The sequence below is a fragment of the Babylonia areolata genome, chromosome 35, assembly GCF_041734735.1.
Source record: "Babylonia areolata isolate BAREFJ2019XMU chromosome 35, ASM4173473v1, whole genome shotgun sequence".
Lineage (NCBI taxonomy): Eukaryota > Metazoa > Mollusca > Gastropoda > Neogastropoda > Buccinidae > Babylonia > Babylonia areolata.
The window spans coordinates 8,397,458-8,415,631 of NC_134910.1; the positions used below are offsets into that span (position 1 = coordinate 8,397,458).

General features: G+C 42.8%; 1 protein-coding gene across 2 annotated transcripts in view; it reads right to left on the reverse strand.

Moving 5' to 3' along the window:
• The window catches only part of LOC143278156 (phosphatidylinositol 4-phosphate 5-kinase type-1 alpha-like), a 98,626-nt gene that overhangs the window by 36,662 nt on the left and 43,790 nt on the right, over positions 1 to 18,174 (reverse strand). For both annotated transcript variants that reach the window (XM_076583201.1, XM_076583200.1), the window contains exons 5-9: positions 14,722 to 14,839; positions 11,460 to 11,612; positions 9,046 to 9,105; positions 2,582 to 2,821; positions 1,243 to 1,320 (exon numbers count right to left, since the gene is read on the reverse strand). In XM_076583201.1, the coding sequence (XP_076439316.1) occupies positions 1,243 to 1,320; positions 2,582 to 2,821; positions 9,046 to 9,105; positions 11,460 to 11,612; positions 14,722 to 14,839 (649 nt within the window). The remainder of the gene's footprint in view (positions 1 to 1,242; positions 1,321 to 2,581; positions 2,822 to 9,045; positions 9,106 to 11,459; positions 11,613 to 14,721; positions 14,840 to 18,174) is intronic.

Consider the following 18,174-nt stretch of genomic DNA (forward strand, 5'->3'; position numbering starts at 1 on the left):
TTAACATTGACATTTTCTCTGCAAATACTTTGTCAGTTGACACCAAATTTGGCATTTTGGCATAAAAATAGGAAAAATTCAGTTCTTTCCAGTCATCTTGTTTAAAACAATATTGCACCTCTGGGATGGGCACAATTTTTTTTTTAAAGTCTAACTGCATTTACTGTTATATTTATATTTTTTGTATTCTCTAAACTTGGCACTTTGACCTCTTATTCTGACACAACAACAAGAGGAGTCATTATTATCATTTTCTGTTCAAACAGAAACTTCTTTTGCTAAGCACGGAATTTTTATTTATTTTGCAAACGTTTTGGTGCAGATAGTAAAGAAGGGAAATTACTCTGTAATTAATGCTAGGGGACTTAATTTATCACAAGTGAGTCTGGAAGGCCTTGCCTCTCTTGTTTTGTTTGTTTGTTTGTTTGTGTCCACAACAAGGTTCACTCTCCATCTCCTTCATCAGTCTCACGCATTTACCTGTGACAGCTAACCCTTCTTTTCAGCCGAGTGCTCTTCTTCTTCTTCTTCTGCGTTCACTCGTATGCACACGAGTGGGCTTTTACGTGTATGACCGTTTTTACCCCGCCATGTAGACAGCCATACTCCATTTTCGGGGGTGTGCATGCTGGGTATGTTCTTGTTTCCATAACCCATCGAATGCTGACATGGATTACAGGATCTTTAACGTGCGTATTTGATCTTCTGCTTGCATATACACACGAAGGGGGTTCAGGCACTAAGCAGGTCTGCACATATGTTGACATGGGAGATCGTAAAAATCTCCACCCTTTACCCACCAGGCGCCGTCACCGTGATTCGAACCCGGGACCCTCAGATTGACAGTCCAACGCTTTAACCACTCGGCGCCCGTCAGCCGAGTGCAACTTCTCCTAACTTAGGATCTCTCCTGCTTTCTGCACCTGCTCACACTGTCGGAGTTACAACTGCTCACCTGCCAGGTAGTTACTGGACAAGTGATAACTGCCTGGCTTTTTTGACTGGAACTTGAACGAAAGTCAAAGTGCTGTCTGGGCTGTTGTGAGGGGTTGTCTGTTGTGGTGGAAGTTCTGCAACACGTGAGATGTTGTCCATTTGCTGTGTCCATGCTGTGTTTGGATTTGTGCCCAGGGTTTCTCTATTTTGTGCACAGACAAGGCGCTGCGCTGTCAATCAATAAGGTACACAGGGATCCGAATTCAGTACAAACAGGTGCGCCTTGCAGGCCGGAAATTACGGTACCTTTTCTCTGGTTGCCTGATCCAGGTTGTACACTCCAACCAGCAGACTGTAGTCCATGATCTTAAAGCTCTCCAGTACCTGCATCCATACACACACACACACACACACACACCATTATTTTTTTTAAAAAACATTTTCATAACAACATGTGCTCATTTTCTATTTCTTCATACATGCACACACACGCACACACACCCACGCACAAACACACACCCTTCAGTCCCACTGTTAGGTCAAGGCCTTTATGAGGGCCTCAAAGGTCTCTCTCTCTCTCTCTACACACACACACACACACACACACACACTCACTCTCTCACCATACAATCTCACTGCAGGGCCAAGGCCTTTATGAAGGCTTCGTAGGTGTCCCTCTCTCCACACACACAGTCAGACATAGAAACAGACACAGTCACAGACAGGAAGGCACTCTCTCACCCAACAGTCCCACTGCAAGATCTTGATGTTTCTCTCTCTACACACACACACACACACACACACACACACACCCTAAAGTCCCATTGTAAGGTCTTGATGAGGGCCTCATAGGTGTGTCTCTCCAAACACCCCACCCCCTACCCCCCACACACCCACTAAAGTCCCACTGTAAGGTCTTGATGAGGTCCGCATACAAAGGCCCTCATAGATGGTTTTCTCTGAACACACACACACACACACACACACACACACTAAAGTGTGCCTAAAGACCTAGGAGATGGTTTTCTGTGAACACACACACACACACACACACACACACACACACTCTCTCTCTCTCTCAGGTCCCTCTCTAAGCTCTTGATGAGGGTCTCATAGATATTTATCTCCGAACACACAACAACACCCACCCACTCACACACACTCACCCTGCAGTCCCGCTGCAAGGTCTTGATTCGGGCCTTATAGGTGTCTCTCTCTCCATACACGCACACACAGAGTCACACACACACACACACACACACACAACCACACACACACTATAACAATACACAAACTTTATTGTCTATACTTTGGTACAGAGATTTTCTTTTTGGCAGCAGCACATGTCCAACATAGAAGAAAACAACAAACAAATAAAATGAATAGAAAATAAAAAGATAAATTAAATGGCACCAAATGGAAATAGCTATATACAAATATACAGATTACTGAAATTTACGTGCCTCTCCATTTCAGTCAGCCAAACCGCATTGCACAACTACCCACACACTCACACACACACACACCACGCACAAAAACCACGCGCACTCACACGCACACATACACTCTCTCTCATCCCCTCTCTCTCTGTCTCTCTCTTCACAAGAAATGCAACTACAAAGATCACACACACACCCACACTCACCCTGCAGTCCCGCTGCAAGGTCTTGATGAGGGCCTCATAGGTGTCTCTCTCCAGCAGCAGCCCCTCGTTGTGTAGCTCCCTGAAGTCCAGGTCCTTCAGGGTCGGCTTGGACTTGTTCCGCTCGTGCTTCGAGGCCTTCCGTTTGTACGTTGACCCCTTCAGGTCGTACTTCTCGTGCAGACTCACCGTGGAGGGTAGCAGGTTGTTCATCACCACAAAGCGGATGTTCTTCCCACCACACTGTAAACAAGACAGCAAAGGATGAAAAAGAAAATCAATCAATAAAAAAGACGATGTTGTTTGTAGTCCAGCTGACTGTACAAGGCCATTAGGCTGTTATCAGGACTGCCCAACTAAATAAAAAAAAATAAAAAATTTTCAATTCAATAAGCCAACACACACAAAAAAATCAGGACCGTTTTGGTTGTAGTTTGTTATTAAAAAAAAAAAGAAAGAAAAAAAAAAATAAAATAAAATAAAATAAACGGAAAATGATGGCTAGAGTTTAACATCTGGTGATGGGAGTTTTTAGGTCGTTGTTTTTTTTTTTTTTTTTTTTTTTTTTTACGTCATCGTTATCGGGGGTTTCTTGGTGTATATTTTGCCAATATGAATGGAGAGAGGGGGGGCAGGTGAAGGTGAAGGGGAAAGGGGGTGGGGGTGGGGGGTGGGGGGGGAGTCTTCAAATATTTTCTGGTCGATCACAGAACCTGAATACTTTTCAGGGAATTGCACTTTTACAAGGAACATGTGATGTTACGTCCATTATTAATTCATTTTCAACAACACAGACTACTGTTTATCCATTCATTATTACAATGCATTCAGTGCACCGGACTAGTTTTCAAGGTCTCAAGACAAGGCCAATCCCGCCAGTGTGGCGATCCTCAGGACTTAATCCCCACCGGATCATCCACAGCCAATCATTTCCTTTCACACTATACACATTACAACAACAACAAAAAATCATCTCTTTTACATTCTGGGGCAGTCACCACCACCCCCACACAAAAAAAGTTAAGAGATAATTTGATGAAATTATCATATTATGTGTTGTAATTCCACAAACTAAACCCCAATTTAAGAGGTTTAAATCTAAGCTGTTCAGCTTTTGGATAAGCCTCGCTCTTCTAACACAATCTTGTTCATCCTGAGAGGAAAGAGAGAAAAAGAAAAGGAAAAAAAAAAAATAAGGAAGACCGATGAAAGAACAGAAGACAATAATTTTTTTATTTTCATTTTTAAGTACTACTACTACGACTACTATTAATGATGATGATCATAATAATAATAACAATAATAACAGTAATAAATGAAAAAACAAATGATAATAATAAAACAGACACTATTTTGAATGATCATTCAAGATTTCTTCTGAAGCATACATGAGGAAACATTAACCCATTCGCTGCCCAGAAATCAAGACTTAAGTGAAGTCTGTTTGCCAGGGTTTTTTCCCCAAAAAAACGGGTATATATTTTCAAAAAATTCTGTGCTCTTTGTTATTGGAGAAAGACCCATAAGAGTATACATTTCCTGAAAGGTAAATGAATAAAGAATACAAAACAAATGATGTTTTCCCATTTTATATATTTTCAGTGACATGCTGTTGGTTTTAAATCAGCGTTTTTTGTTGTTGTTTTTTTTCACATTTTCAATTTGTTCATTACAAACATTAGTCAGGTAATTTGCACTAAAATATCATATTTTCTGGACAAAAGGATACCTGCACACGCAAATTATACTAGAATGACCACAATTAAAAAAATTTTTTAAAAAGAAAAAAAAAAGAGACAGATACATAATGCACTGTGACTACTTCAAGTAATAACATGGGTGTGGAGCCACACCCCCACCCCTCTCTTCTTCAACCCTCTCACACGGTCACTTCATCCAGTTCTCATCAGACCATGTTGGCCGAGTGCCAAGAAAATCGTTCACGCTGTATCCTGCTAATAATTTGGTCACTTTCTGTCGTCTGCTACAGCTGTACAGCTGGCATCACTCACTGATAGTCCTATCTTGGCCAGTCGCTTCATTGCTCCCTTTATTTTGTATCAAATCGTCCAATAAAGTTCATCACTTGTCTTCTCCTTCGAATTTACGCTTCAATTCTTTCTGAGCATCAGCTAAAGAAAGCAATCTTGGTTGATCTAATGCACCACGATCGCAAGTCTTGAGCACGGTGTCAGACATTTTGCTGAGCGAGTGAGGAGAGGAGTCAGGCAAACACTGTGGCAGTAACCCAACCAAAACGCTCAAATAAAGGACTGCCTCATGACGTAGATGGGGTTTCTAGCTATAAATAGAATCTAGAAAGATTCCCCAAGCTAAAGCTACCAGTATTTTTGTCAACAAATTCAATGCAAACCAGGGAAATGTCAGAATATTTCGATGAATCTCGTCATTGTGGCAGCAAAGCGTGCATGCTTGTGATGACGAGTTATCTCGTCATATAGGCAGCCTAGGGGTTAAATGAAGCATACCAAAACAAAGATAATAAAAGGAAAAAAAAACAACAACAAAAAAAACTCCAACTCTTCCCAGTCATACCAAAGAAATCATTTTACAGAAATCTTTCCTGGGCATACCAAAAAGAAACAAACTGAAACAAACCAAAAACATCAATTCAGCAAATCAGCTCACCATACCAAAGACGACATCAATTCAAGCATATTTTACAAGCATACCCAACAATCACCATATCCAACAATCAATCAATTTCTGAAGGATATCAAACAGATAATCAATTTCTGAAGCATACCCAAGTCAAAACCTGTTCTAGAATTCTTCTCTGAATAACACACACAAAAAGAGAATGCATGTGCAAAAAAAAAAAAAAAAGAAAAGAAAAGATGTTTTGTTTTGTTTGTTTTTTTTTAAGTTCTCCTTTTCAATGCACATTAAAAGAAACGATGCATTCAGAATTCAGAACAGCTCAGATGCATTGCAAATATACACAAGGTTCCCACAAGTCTGAGCAAACAAAATTCCATACTTTTACCATATCCCCGTGTTACACTTTCCATGACCCCCAAAGTCGCACACAAAATAATTATACAAGTGTACACAAACACACAAGAATCAATACACAGAGGGTGAGAGGTTGTGAGTGAGAGTATGGGTGTTCAAACACTTGCACATAAAGTCATCACACAGGTCTTGACATTGACTTCATTTTCACCTCAATGACTGCCTTTGTTTGTTTGGTTGTTGCTGTTTGTTTGGTTTTTCTTTTGAGTGCAAGCAACATCTTCTTCAATACTGAAGACCAGAGTGTTTTTGTTGGTACTACGTTCGCTGACGACAGAATATTACGGTTTTTCCGATTGGCTCTTCAATATAAGTCAACCAATAGCAAAACACGACACAAGTGTTTACGCACCGCTCAACCGGTGGCTAGGCATTATGTCATTTTTCTCTACCACCAGTAAAGTGGTGGTCAGGGCTCAAAGGGTTAATACCAATTATTTGCAAATTTTGGCTCAGGAGCTCAGGCAGAAGGGTTAAAATTGCTCAGGAACTCAGGACTCAAAGGGTTAAGACTTTCCAAGCCTTGCAGGATAAAACATTTACTTCCAAGACTTTCCCAGCCTTGGAAAAGGTCTCCTTGTTTGTCCCTCCCTCCTGCCCTCCCCCAAGACTTTTCCAAACTTGGCAGGACTGTGTGGGGTACCCTGGCAGCAAACCAACGAGGGAAGATGAGAAACAAAACACAAAACACTGCCCGCACACTACCGTGCTCATTGTGCGCATCGTCTTCACCGAATTCTTCAGAGAAAAGGAGCACTGAAACGAGGACCATGTACCAACAGCCACTGTTAGCATAACAACACACTGGGCTGGAAATCCCCTGGATAACGTTCACTTGTCCAGGGGACAAGTACTTGAAGTTGATGGGGAAAAAAAGAAGAAAAGAAATTAAAAATTTTAATAAAATAATAAATATCATGCAACAAAGCAAGGAGTAGTGTACATGCAGGGTTAGAAATTCCCATGAAACTATATTCTTAAAAAAAAAAAAAAAAACCACAAAAAAAAAAGACAATAAATTGTATATCTTACAGTAACTACCAGTAGCGCAATGTCGCATCAACAGACAATAAATTGTATAACTTACAGTAACTACCAGTCGTGCAATGTCACGTCAACAGACAATAAACTGTATATCTTACAGTAACTACCAGTCGTGCAATGTCACGTCAACAGACAATAAACTGTATATCTTACAGTAACTACCAGTCGTGCAATGTCACGTCAACAGACAATAAATTGTATATCTTACACTAACTACCAGTCGTGCAATGTCACGTCAACAGACAATAAACTGTATTTCTTCCTCTGAACAGGTGAATGTGTTGGGATAAATCCGACTCAAAACTTTTGAGAACGAACATGTTTTTCAACAAAACAGGTCAACGTGTGTTAGGATCAGTCACACTAAAAACTATTTGAATCTCTATGGGAAAGAGTCATCTTTGTGAACTCACACACTCACAATGTCTACAGGGTATGGGCTAATTCCATTACTAACCAAGTGGAAACATCCCTTGACGGGCGCAATAGCCGAGTGGTTAAAGCGTTGGACTTTCAATCTAAGGGTCCGGGGTTCGAATCACGCTGACGGCGCCTGGTGGGTAAAGGGTGGAGATTTTTACGATCTCCCAGGTCAACATATGTGCAGACCTGCTAGTGCCTGAACCCCCTTCGTGTGTAGACGCAACCAGAAGATCAAATATGCACGTTAAAGATCCTGTAATCCATGTCAGCGTTCGGTGGGTTATGGAAACAAGAACATACCCAGCATGCACGCCCCCGAAAGCGGAGTATGGCTGCCTACAAGGCAGGGTAAAAACGGCCATACACGTAAAAGCCCACTCGTGTGCATACGAGTGAACGTGGGAGTTGCAGCCCACGAACGAAGAAGAAGAAGGAGAAGAAGAAACATCCCTTGTTCCTAATAATAAAGAACTGGTCAACAACACAGATCAATCACACTCAAAACAATCTGGATTTCTATGGGAAAGAGTTTGTCTGTGAACTCACACACTGACAATGTCTGTGGGGTATGGGTAAATTCTATACAATTCACAAGGCGGAAACATCCCTTGTCCTCAATACAGACAGGTCAACAACACAGGTCAATAAATGATTACCAAAACTCTGCTAAAAACAGAAAAGAATCCACAATCATTTACAGAACAGAAAAAAAAAGGAAAACAATCAACAAAACATGTGTACAATAATACTGAAGTTTGAACAATCAAAACATCAATGCCAAATAAAATGTTTAGATTCACAAATGAACCAAGTTTTAAAAATGCATCCTATTGTGGAGTGGTGGCCTAGAGGTAACGCGTCCGCCTAGGAAGCGAGAGAATCTGAGCGCGCTGGTTCGAATCATGGCACAGCCCCCAAAATTTTCTCCCCCTCCACTAGACCTTGAGTGGTGGTCTGGACGCTAGTCATTCGGATGAGACGATAAACTGAGGTCCCATGTGCAGCATGCACTTAGCGCACGTAAAAGAACCCACGGCAACAAAAGGGTTGTTCCTGGCAAAATTCTGTAGAAAAATCCACTTCGATAGGAAAAACAAATAAAACTGCACAAAGGAAAAAATACAAAAAAATGGGTGGTGCTGTAGTATGGCGACGCGCTCTCCCTGGGGAGAGCAGCCCGAATTTCACACAGAGAAATCTGTTGTGATGAAAAGAAATACAAATACAAATATATTCAAGCCCAAGCTGTCTGTCCATTGAAGAGCAGTTCACACTTCCTTTCTTCAAGTGGAGCAGCAGCCTAATAGTAACACGTCCACCTAGGACGCGAGAGAACCTGGGCGCATGGGAGCAAACTCCACAATTGCCAGTGTTTTCTGCCCCTCCACTGGACCTTGGTGGTCTCTGGATGCTAGTCATTCAGATGAGACGGCAAACCGAGGTCTCCTTGTGCAGCACGCACTTCACCCACACAAAAGAACCCATGGCAACAAAATGGTTGTCCCTGGCACAATTGCTGAAAAAAAATCGAAGCTTTGATAGTAAAACAAATACACTTCCAGGCAGAAAAAAAGTTATAAAAAAAAAAGAAAAAAGAAAGAAAAAAAAAGGGTGGTGGTGCTGCACTGTAGTAACATGCTTTCCCTGGGAAGAGCAGCCCGAGATTCAAGCGCAAAAATCTGTGACAAAAATTACAATACAACTTCAAGCGCCTCTTTCTGCCAGTACTGGCAACCTCCCCCCTGCTGCTGTGCCTGCCTGTCTGAGGACTTCAGAAAGAGTTCTTTCTGCCAAGCAAACTGAGGCTCCTTCTCGCACAACCAATCCCAAAACTGCCCCCCCCCCCACTCAGTGCTGTACCAGCCTCCTCGCCTGGTACCACCCTCATGCAAATGTCCATGGGTCAACAAATGAATGCGAGGACGAACAACCTTAGGAAAAAGTGGGACGGACGGCTGTCTTACCTGATAACAGTAGAGGCCATAGAACTTGGGTAGCAGAGTCCTTTTATTTTGACTGATATTCTGTAAACACACACACACACACATAAACACACACACACACACACACCACCCCACCCAACACACATATACCCATATACGCGCACACACACACACACAAGTTGCATACATACACACGCACACACACACCCATTAGTCTTATTTGAGTCAAAAAGTTGCATGACCCAAACTTTTCATGCACACACAATTAGTATGAGTTACGCCTTAAACTACACAAAATCTGGAACAAAATGAAAATTAAATCAATAACATTTCCTCCAAAGGGGCAACTATTGAAGTCTAACCACACCCCTCCAATATTTCCTGCCGAAGGGGAAACTATTCAAGAGTCTAACTGTTCCCCTCCAACATTTCCTGCCAAGGAGAAACTATCCAAGAGTCTAACCACTACCCTCCAACATTTCCTACCAAAGGGAAACTATTCAAGAGTCTAACCATTCCCCTCCAACATTTCCTACCGAAGGGAAACTATTCATGAGTCTAACCATTCCACTCCAACATTTCCTACCGAGGGGAAACTATTCAAGAGTCTAACCACTCCCCTCCAACATGTCCTACCGGGGGGAAACTATTCAAGAGTCTGAACGTTCCCCTCCAACACTTCCTACCAAGGGGAAACTATTCAAGAGTCTAACCATTCCCCTCCAACATTTCCTACCGAGGGGAAACTATCCAAGAGTCTAACCACTACCCTCCAACATTTCCTACCGAGGGGAAACTATCCAAGAGTCTAACCACTACCCTCCAACATTTCCTACCAAAGGGAAACTATTCAAGAGTCTAACCATTCCCCTCCAACATTTCCTACCGAAGGGAAACTATTCATGAGTCTAACCATTCCACTCCAACATTTCCTACCGAGGGGAAACTATTCAAGAGTCTAACCACTCCCCTCCAACATGTCCTACCGGGGGGAAACTATTCAAGAGTCTGAACGTTCCCCTCCAACATTTCCTACCAAGGGGAAACTATTCAAGAGTCTAACCATTCCCCTCCAACATTTCCTACCGAGGGGAAACTATTCAAGAGTCTAACCACTACCCTCCAACATTTCCTACCAAAGGGAAACTATTCAAGAGTCTAACCACTCCCCTCCAACATGTCCTACCGAGGGGAAACTATTCAAGAGTCTAACCATTCCCCTCCAACACTTCCTACCATGGGGAAACTATTCAAGAGTCTAACCATTCCGATCCAACATTTCCTACCGGGGGGGAACTATTCAAGAGTCTAACCACTCCCCTCCAACACTTCCTACCGAGGGGAAACTATTCAAGAGTCTAACCATTCTGCTCTAACATGTCCTACCAAGGTGAAACTATTCAAGAGTCTAACCATTCCGCTCCAACATTTCCTACCGAGGGGAAACTATTCAAGAGTCTAACCATTCCCCTCCAACATTTCCTACCAAGGGGAAACTATTCAAGAGTCTAACCGTTCCCCTCCAACATTTCCTACCAAGGGGAAACTATTCAAGAGTCTAACCACTCCCCTCCAACATTTCCTACCGAGGGGAAACTATCCAAGAGTCTAAACATTCCCCTCCAACATTTCCTACCGAGGGGAAACTATTCAAGAGTCTAACCACTCCCCTCCAACATTTCCTACCAAGGGGAAACTATTCAAGAGTCTTACCACTACCCTTCAACATTTCCTCCCAAAGGGCTGAATCTAACCATTCCCCTCCAACAATTCCTGCTGAGGGGAAACTATATAAGAGTCTAACTAGCCACCCTCCTATCCAGCAACAGAAGGAAGGTCATACACTACATCTTTATCAATCTTACTGGATACTACGAGTGCATCCAAAGGCACGTCCCTCACAACACAGCCTATCAGCCACTGTCAAGGTCAGCACACGCAGGAACATGTCAAAGGTTGAATTAAGAAGTCAAAAAGTAAAAACATATCAAGGCAAATGAAAACGCACGCTTCAGTCTAATATCATCATCTTTGATGAACAGACTATAAATAAATAAACGAAAATGAAAACACAAAAGTGATAAAACACTGAAGTTTGATTTATCACTTTTGTGACATAAAATATCATGTGTTTTAAGAAACACTATTTCAGAATTAGAAATATATTATAAACTTATCATTGTAAATTCTTAAACAGCTGTTCCTGTAGTAAAAAAAAAACCCACAACAACACAACATTCTTGTATGCAGTGAGGGGACTTCTAATTTAACCCGTACATTAAGAAACATTAATTCCTAAAATAAGAAAACCCTATACCAAATCAAAAATTAGAAATTCTTTAAAAAAAAATTTTTTTTAAATACAGGAACAGCACTTAAATAAACGTACTACTTCAACAAAGACGTCAACACCCGCACTGAGAGACAAGACTCACCAGGAAATAACCCGGAAGCAGTTTCTGTAAAAAGTCGGCCTCCTTATGCTGGACCGTTTTGATGATGAACTCGTCGTCATGGGTACAGTAAAAGATGGAGCCACTGGCACCAGGGTTAGACAACTCTTGCAAGGGCTCCGCACACAGCGACACCTGAACAACAACCGATTGCACCGATCGTTAAGTATGAGCACACACACCACACACTTCTTCATATCACAGAAGTCCATCACGAACGATGAAGACGTCAGCGACTGGAGATGAGAACGCAGCACAAACCCAACCCTGTAAGCTTCTTCACAGTAGGCCTTCTTCGGTCATGGCTGACCATGGATAGAGTATATCCGACCTAATGTCTAATTGGGCTGTCTGCTTAGACCAAGCAGCGTCACCTGTGACTGTAGAGACCGATGCGAGAGAGACAGTCTCTGTCGCAGCGGTCACATGTGTAAGCTGATGCTGGTCTGTTGGCTGCCGTCCCTTTTCTGCGAGCTTGCTTTTCTGCTGCAGCAGCTGACAGTTTGTCCTCACCAATCCGTAGCTGATTCTTGAGAGTGCTTCTCCATCTGTTGCAGTCATCTGCAAGGTCCTCCCAGGACTCAGTGTTGATCTCAAGTGCCTTATGTCACGTTTGCAAACGTCTTTGTATCTCAGCTGTGAGCTCTCCATAAAGGATGTCTTTTGGGGTGTGACCATCTTCCATGCGGCAAACGTGGCCCAGCCAGCACAGCCAACGCTGTCTCAGCATGGTATACATGGTCGGGAGGCCAGCACGAGTCAGGACTTCGGTGTTTGTCACCTTGTCTTGCCAGGAGATGCCAAGTATGCGCCGTAGGCTTCTCAGGTGGAAGGTATTGAGCCTTTTCTCCTGACGAGCATGTGTGGTCCACGCCTCACTGCCATACAGCAAGATGCTGAGGACGCAGGCGTTGTATACAGCCATCCTTGTCTTCGTGGTCAGCTTGGGATTTGTCCACACTCTTTGTGTGAGGCTTCTTCACACGTTATATAAAACTAGCAATTCTTCCTTGCATCACTGATGTGATGGGTCTCTTCCCAAATATCATACCTGTTCCTTAACTTTCTGTGATGTACAAACCAAGGGTTAATACTCATTTGGCAGGCGGGCAGATCAAGCAACATGTATGGCTGTGTGTACAAAGGGATATATAACTATGTAAGGTATTCTTCATTTTCTGTCATCATTTTTGCTTTCTCTCTCTCTCTCTCTCTCTCTCTCTTTTATTTATATCATCCAAACTCTTTCTGCTATTGTGATTTAGATTAATCATTAGGAATACACACACACACACACACACACACACACACACACATATATATATATATATATATATATATATATATATATATATATAAAGGGTGGAGGAGGACAGATAGGGGTGGGTGTGGGAGGTAAGAGTGGTATAATTCACAAAAATACCACCACCAAAAAACACCACACATATACACAAACGCAAACATCCACTGCCAACAAAATATCAAGCCAGTAACTGCACTGTATCATGTTCCTATCATTCACAAAACACACACACACAAAAAAAAAACCCCAGAGCAGTTACGGAAAACCAATCAACTCTACAAGACCAACGGTTGACACTGAGAATTTCTGTAACCATCCCCCACACACTAATCCCCACCTTCCTTCCTCCCCCCCACCTCCCACTTACACCTCCACCCAAACAAAACTCCTTTTTGATTTATGCTTTGATCTCTGGGCGCGGGTCATGTTTCAGGTCACAGGACCGATGATGATCGCCAGTTGTCAGGGTATCCCGGGTGGCAAGCACCCAGAATAGAACACGACACCGGAGACAGGAATCGATGGCAGTGAAGGCCAGGCTATACGAGAGGTTGTAACATCAACCAACGCTTAACTGAGGGATCCGGTTTCAGCACACTGCTGAAAAGCCACGCCCTTCTGCCTCAGCTTCACACAACTCCACCAGTGTTTTTTATGCACACGCACACATACACACACACATACACACACACACTGTTCACACACACACACATACACGTACAAACAGACACACAAGTATGTACACACAAACACATGTACACACAAATACATGCACACACACACACACCCATGCACATGTAAACACTGTCACACACACACACATGCGCGCGCGCGCCCACTATAATGTGCTTCAGCTATCTCACACACACACACACACACACACACACACACACATGCACCCACTATAATGTGCATCAGCAATCACACACACACACACACACATGCATCACTCACATTGTGCAAACAAATACATTCTAATGTGACTTCACAATGCGACAGGTGCAACAGCCGAATGGTTACAGTGTTGGACTTTCAATCTGATGGTCTGGGGTTCGATTCTTGGTAACAGCACCTGGTGGGTAAAGGGTGGAGATTTTTCCGATCTCCCAGGCCAACATATGTGCAGACCTGCTAGTGCCTGAACCCCTTTCCTGTGTATACGCAACCAGAAGATCAAATATGCACATTAAAGATCCTGCAATCCATGTCAGTGTTCGGTGGGTTGTGGAAACAAGAACATACCCAGCATGCATACCCCTAAAGACGGAGTATGGCTGCCTACATGGCGGGGTAAAAATGGTCATACACGTAAATGCCCACTCGTGTACATGCGAGTGAATGTGGGAGTTGCAGCCCACGAACACAGAAGAAAAGTTCACAATGTAAAACACACTCACACAAATGTACACACGCACACACATAAACACAAATGCATCACACACACACACACACTGTGCAAATGCGCAATAATAAAAAAAATATAACTAATAAATAATAATGATTTGAATCTACACACACACAAGCGTGCAAATGTGCACACACACACACATACACACACACACACACACGTACGCACACACACACATATACAAACGCATGCACTTGCCAGTCAAAAGATGTTAAACTAAAGAAAGAAAAAATATGCACGCACGCACGCACGCACACACACACACACACACACACACACGTGACTATAATAGTTTCAGGGGTGAGGATCAAATAGGCACATAATGGGACACATTAGAAAACCAGAACAACCAAATCAGACTGAAAAAAACAAACAACAACAAAAAAAAACACCAAAAAGAAAAGTGAAAGGACAATGGGAGACGGGGAGGAGGGAGGTGGTGGACGATGATGACGAAAAATTGAGGTCAAATCAAAGTCAGTGGGAAAAAAAAAAAAAAAAAAAAAAGACACAGGATGACAAAAAAAACCCACCATAAAGTCTTCGGGCTGGATTCCAAACAGGTCCCTGAAGTAGCGGAAGGCCACAGGGGCATAGGTTTTGAAGCGAAAATCGCTACAGTGGTGGGCCGGTGTCAGGTTGCTCCCCTCACTGTAAACACACACACACACACACACACACACACACACATGCACACACACACGCACACATGCACACACACACACACAGCATCACCGTCGCGTCAGTATCCACACTCCAGCAATGGTTCGAAGTTTGTGCCTGTCTGAAACCACAACAGGTGAAATTCCACAGACATGAGGAAAAAAAAAAAAAGGTGAAATCGCTGGTAAAGAATTCATGCATAGTTTCAACGTGAAGAAAAAAGAGCCACGATCCATCCATGGACTGACACAAAATTTCCCCCCAGTTTTGAAAAAAAACAACAAAAAAACCACGGTGTCGGTACAATCAAAAAAATCTTAGTTATCTTCCCCTGATTGGGACCACTCTCATCCTGTCAACACTCAAGTTATGATAATTATGTTCTCCATTCATTTTCCTTCAAGAAAACACATACTTCTGTATACTTTTGAGCATGATTTTTATTTATTTATTTATTTTGTCTAGGGGTTGGTGATTATTCTACAAAAATCACAAATAGTTCCAGAAGTGAAAGGGTTAAGTTGTCGTAAGTTAATCTGGCCAACCAGTGGTGGATAGCATCTCGTCGGAGATCCCAGTAAAGGCTTCTTTACACACTTTTCCTGTGTCTCTGCTGTTTGACAGACGATGCCTGGGATGCAGCAGTGTAAGCTGAGCCAACCGCTCATTGCTAAGCATGCATTTATGACCTCACTTGCATCCTTTTTGGATCCCCAAGCATAAGGTGTAAAAGATTGATTACCAACCAGGCGACCCATCCTTTCTTTTTCTTTCTTTTTTTTTCGTAACAGATTCGGTTGTCTTGTTTTCTTCATATTCTTTACTTTTACCTTTCATGGGCTGCTTTGGGGAGTCACTGAATTGAGACTACCCCCCCCCCCCCCCCCTCCCTGTGATTGGGAACACCACTTAACAATGATTGGTGTCTCTGGATCACTTGCCATTGGGGATGACAGTTCCCTGCCAGTGCCAAGATATCCGAGGAGGTCATAAGGGATGAAACTGCAGACGTATCAGTCATACATACAAAATGGCTCCCTCCCACAAAGAGCATTCAAATGGCCCCCCGTATGCAAATATTTGAATGGTTTCCTTTAAAGAAGTTTTGGTTTATGTTTCCTTTTCTAATCTTTGCCAAGTTATTTTTCTATTAACAGAAGGGTTGTTTAGTTGTTACCTGCATTTGCTGCCCTCTGCTATCAAAAAAGTATCATGTTGTACAGAAAGAAGAAAGAACAAGAACACACACACACACACACACACAGACACGCACACTGACAAAGACATAGATGTATATACAAAGAAACCTAGCCAATGACGTCTCATACAGGGAACCCTTCCCCCCATCACACCCCTTACAGAGAAACCTACCCCCACCACCCCATTCAGAGAGCCCTCCCCCCCCATCACACCCCGATTCAGAGAGCCCTACCCAATGTTACCTCATACACAGTATCCTATCCCATGACCCCCACACAGAACCCTACTGCACAACCCCCACACAGAGAACTCTACCCCCCAACATCCCAGAGAACCCTACCCCACGACTCCCACACACAGAACCCTGCACCCAACACCCCAAACAAGAGAACCCTACCCCACTACACCACCACACAGAGGTCACAGAGTGTGAGCTCAGGAACCCTACCCTTGGTGACAACAGACTTTCTAATCAGCACATGATGACTTTGCTGCAAGCCGCCACTGACACCCCTGTTCTCCATATCCCCCACCATCCACCTGCCCCCCCCCCCCTCCCCCACCCCCAGCCAAGGCCCCCACACTCTCCCCCAACACCACCACCACCACCACCACTCCTCCTGCCCTCCAGTTGCCAGGGCAACAGATTGCAGCCTGTAAGTAATACTCTTTGGTGCGCAGTTGCCAGGCTTTTTCCGCCCCTTGATATTCTCAGCTGGCTTAAAGGGTGTTGATGTCCCTTGCTAGGATCCCCTGGCCTTTTGCTACAAGCCTGCAATGACTCCCCCACCCCACCCCTCCTCCTCCTCCTCCCTATATAGATAGCCGCCATTCACTAAACGCTTCGGTCATTATCCGTTCCTTCTCCCTGCTCGGACTCTGCCGGCACGTTGACACTAAGCGTACGCGACACTCCTCATGCATGCCGCAAGGAACGGCTGGAGCGCTGTTTTAATGCCTTTCTCAGCCTGCAGCCGAGGTGGTTTTCAAAGAGTGTGATCTTAACTGATTAAAATCGTTTCTGGCCAGAGTTTTTCCTTGTTTGTTTCTGTGTTATTTCTTTCTCAGTTTTTTTTTTCTTTTTTCTTTCTATCTTTCTTTCGTTTAATTTGTTTTTAACTTTTCCACCACATAAACAATTTGGGTGTGGACAACTCGTGTAGGTTAAGCTTTTCTGAAAAAAAAAGTTTGAGAACATCATGAGCATTTTGGAGTGACCTTTCCACAACAAAAGCACTTAAGAAAATTAACACATGCCAAGAAGTGAAGTGTCACTTACTCCTGAAAGTATCAAATGAACAGCTCAAGGGATTCAGATGGAGCAATCATTTCAATCTTGAGAAGTTCAACATATAATTAACAACAACACTTGAAAAACTGCGATACTGAAGGGTTTGTTTTTTTTTCCTCTTTCTTTCTTTTCAGGGTTTTTTTTGTTGTTGGTGTTTTTTGTTTTGTTTTGTTTTAACTCACTGAACCCTGCACCTGAGCACTGTTCTGGCGTCAAAATTTGTCTCATTAGAACAGTTTTTGCATTCCTACATATAAATGCATAAGTTTCAGTTTCAGTAGCTCAAGGAGGCGTCACTGCATTCGGACAAATCCATATACGCTACACCACATCTGCCAAGCAGATGCCTGACCAGCAGCGTAACCCAACGCGCTTAGTCAGGCCTTGAGAAGAAAAAAAAAAGAAGAAAAAAAATATATATATATATAGAGAGAGAGAGAGAAGCGTACATACATAAATAAATAAATAATAATTATGATATAAAAAAAAGATAGTAGTAATGAAAGTAATGATAAAATAATAATAATAATAAATAAATAATTAAATAAATAAGACAACAATGATGATAAATAAGCAAATAAATATAAAACATGAAGACACACATTCACACCAACACCCACACATGCATAACAGATATGCCCCAAAAACGCAGTTTCACAGATATGAAAGCACAGTCAAATACATATAAACGTACATGAGCTCCAACACACACACACACACACACACACACACACACCACAAATTTCCCTGCACCTCCTCTACCCCCTCCTCCACACACTCATTTCTAGTCTATGTATCGCAGCTTTTTGGCACACACACACACACACACAAA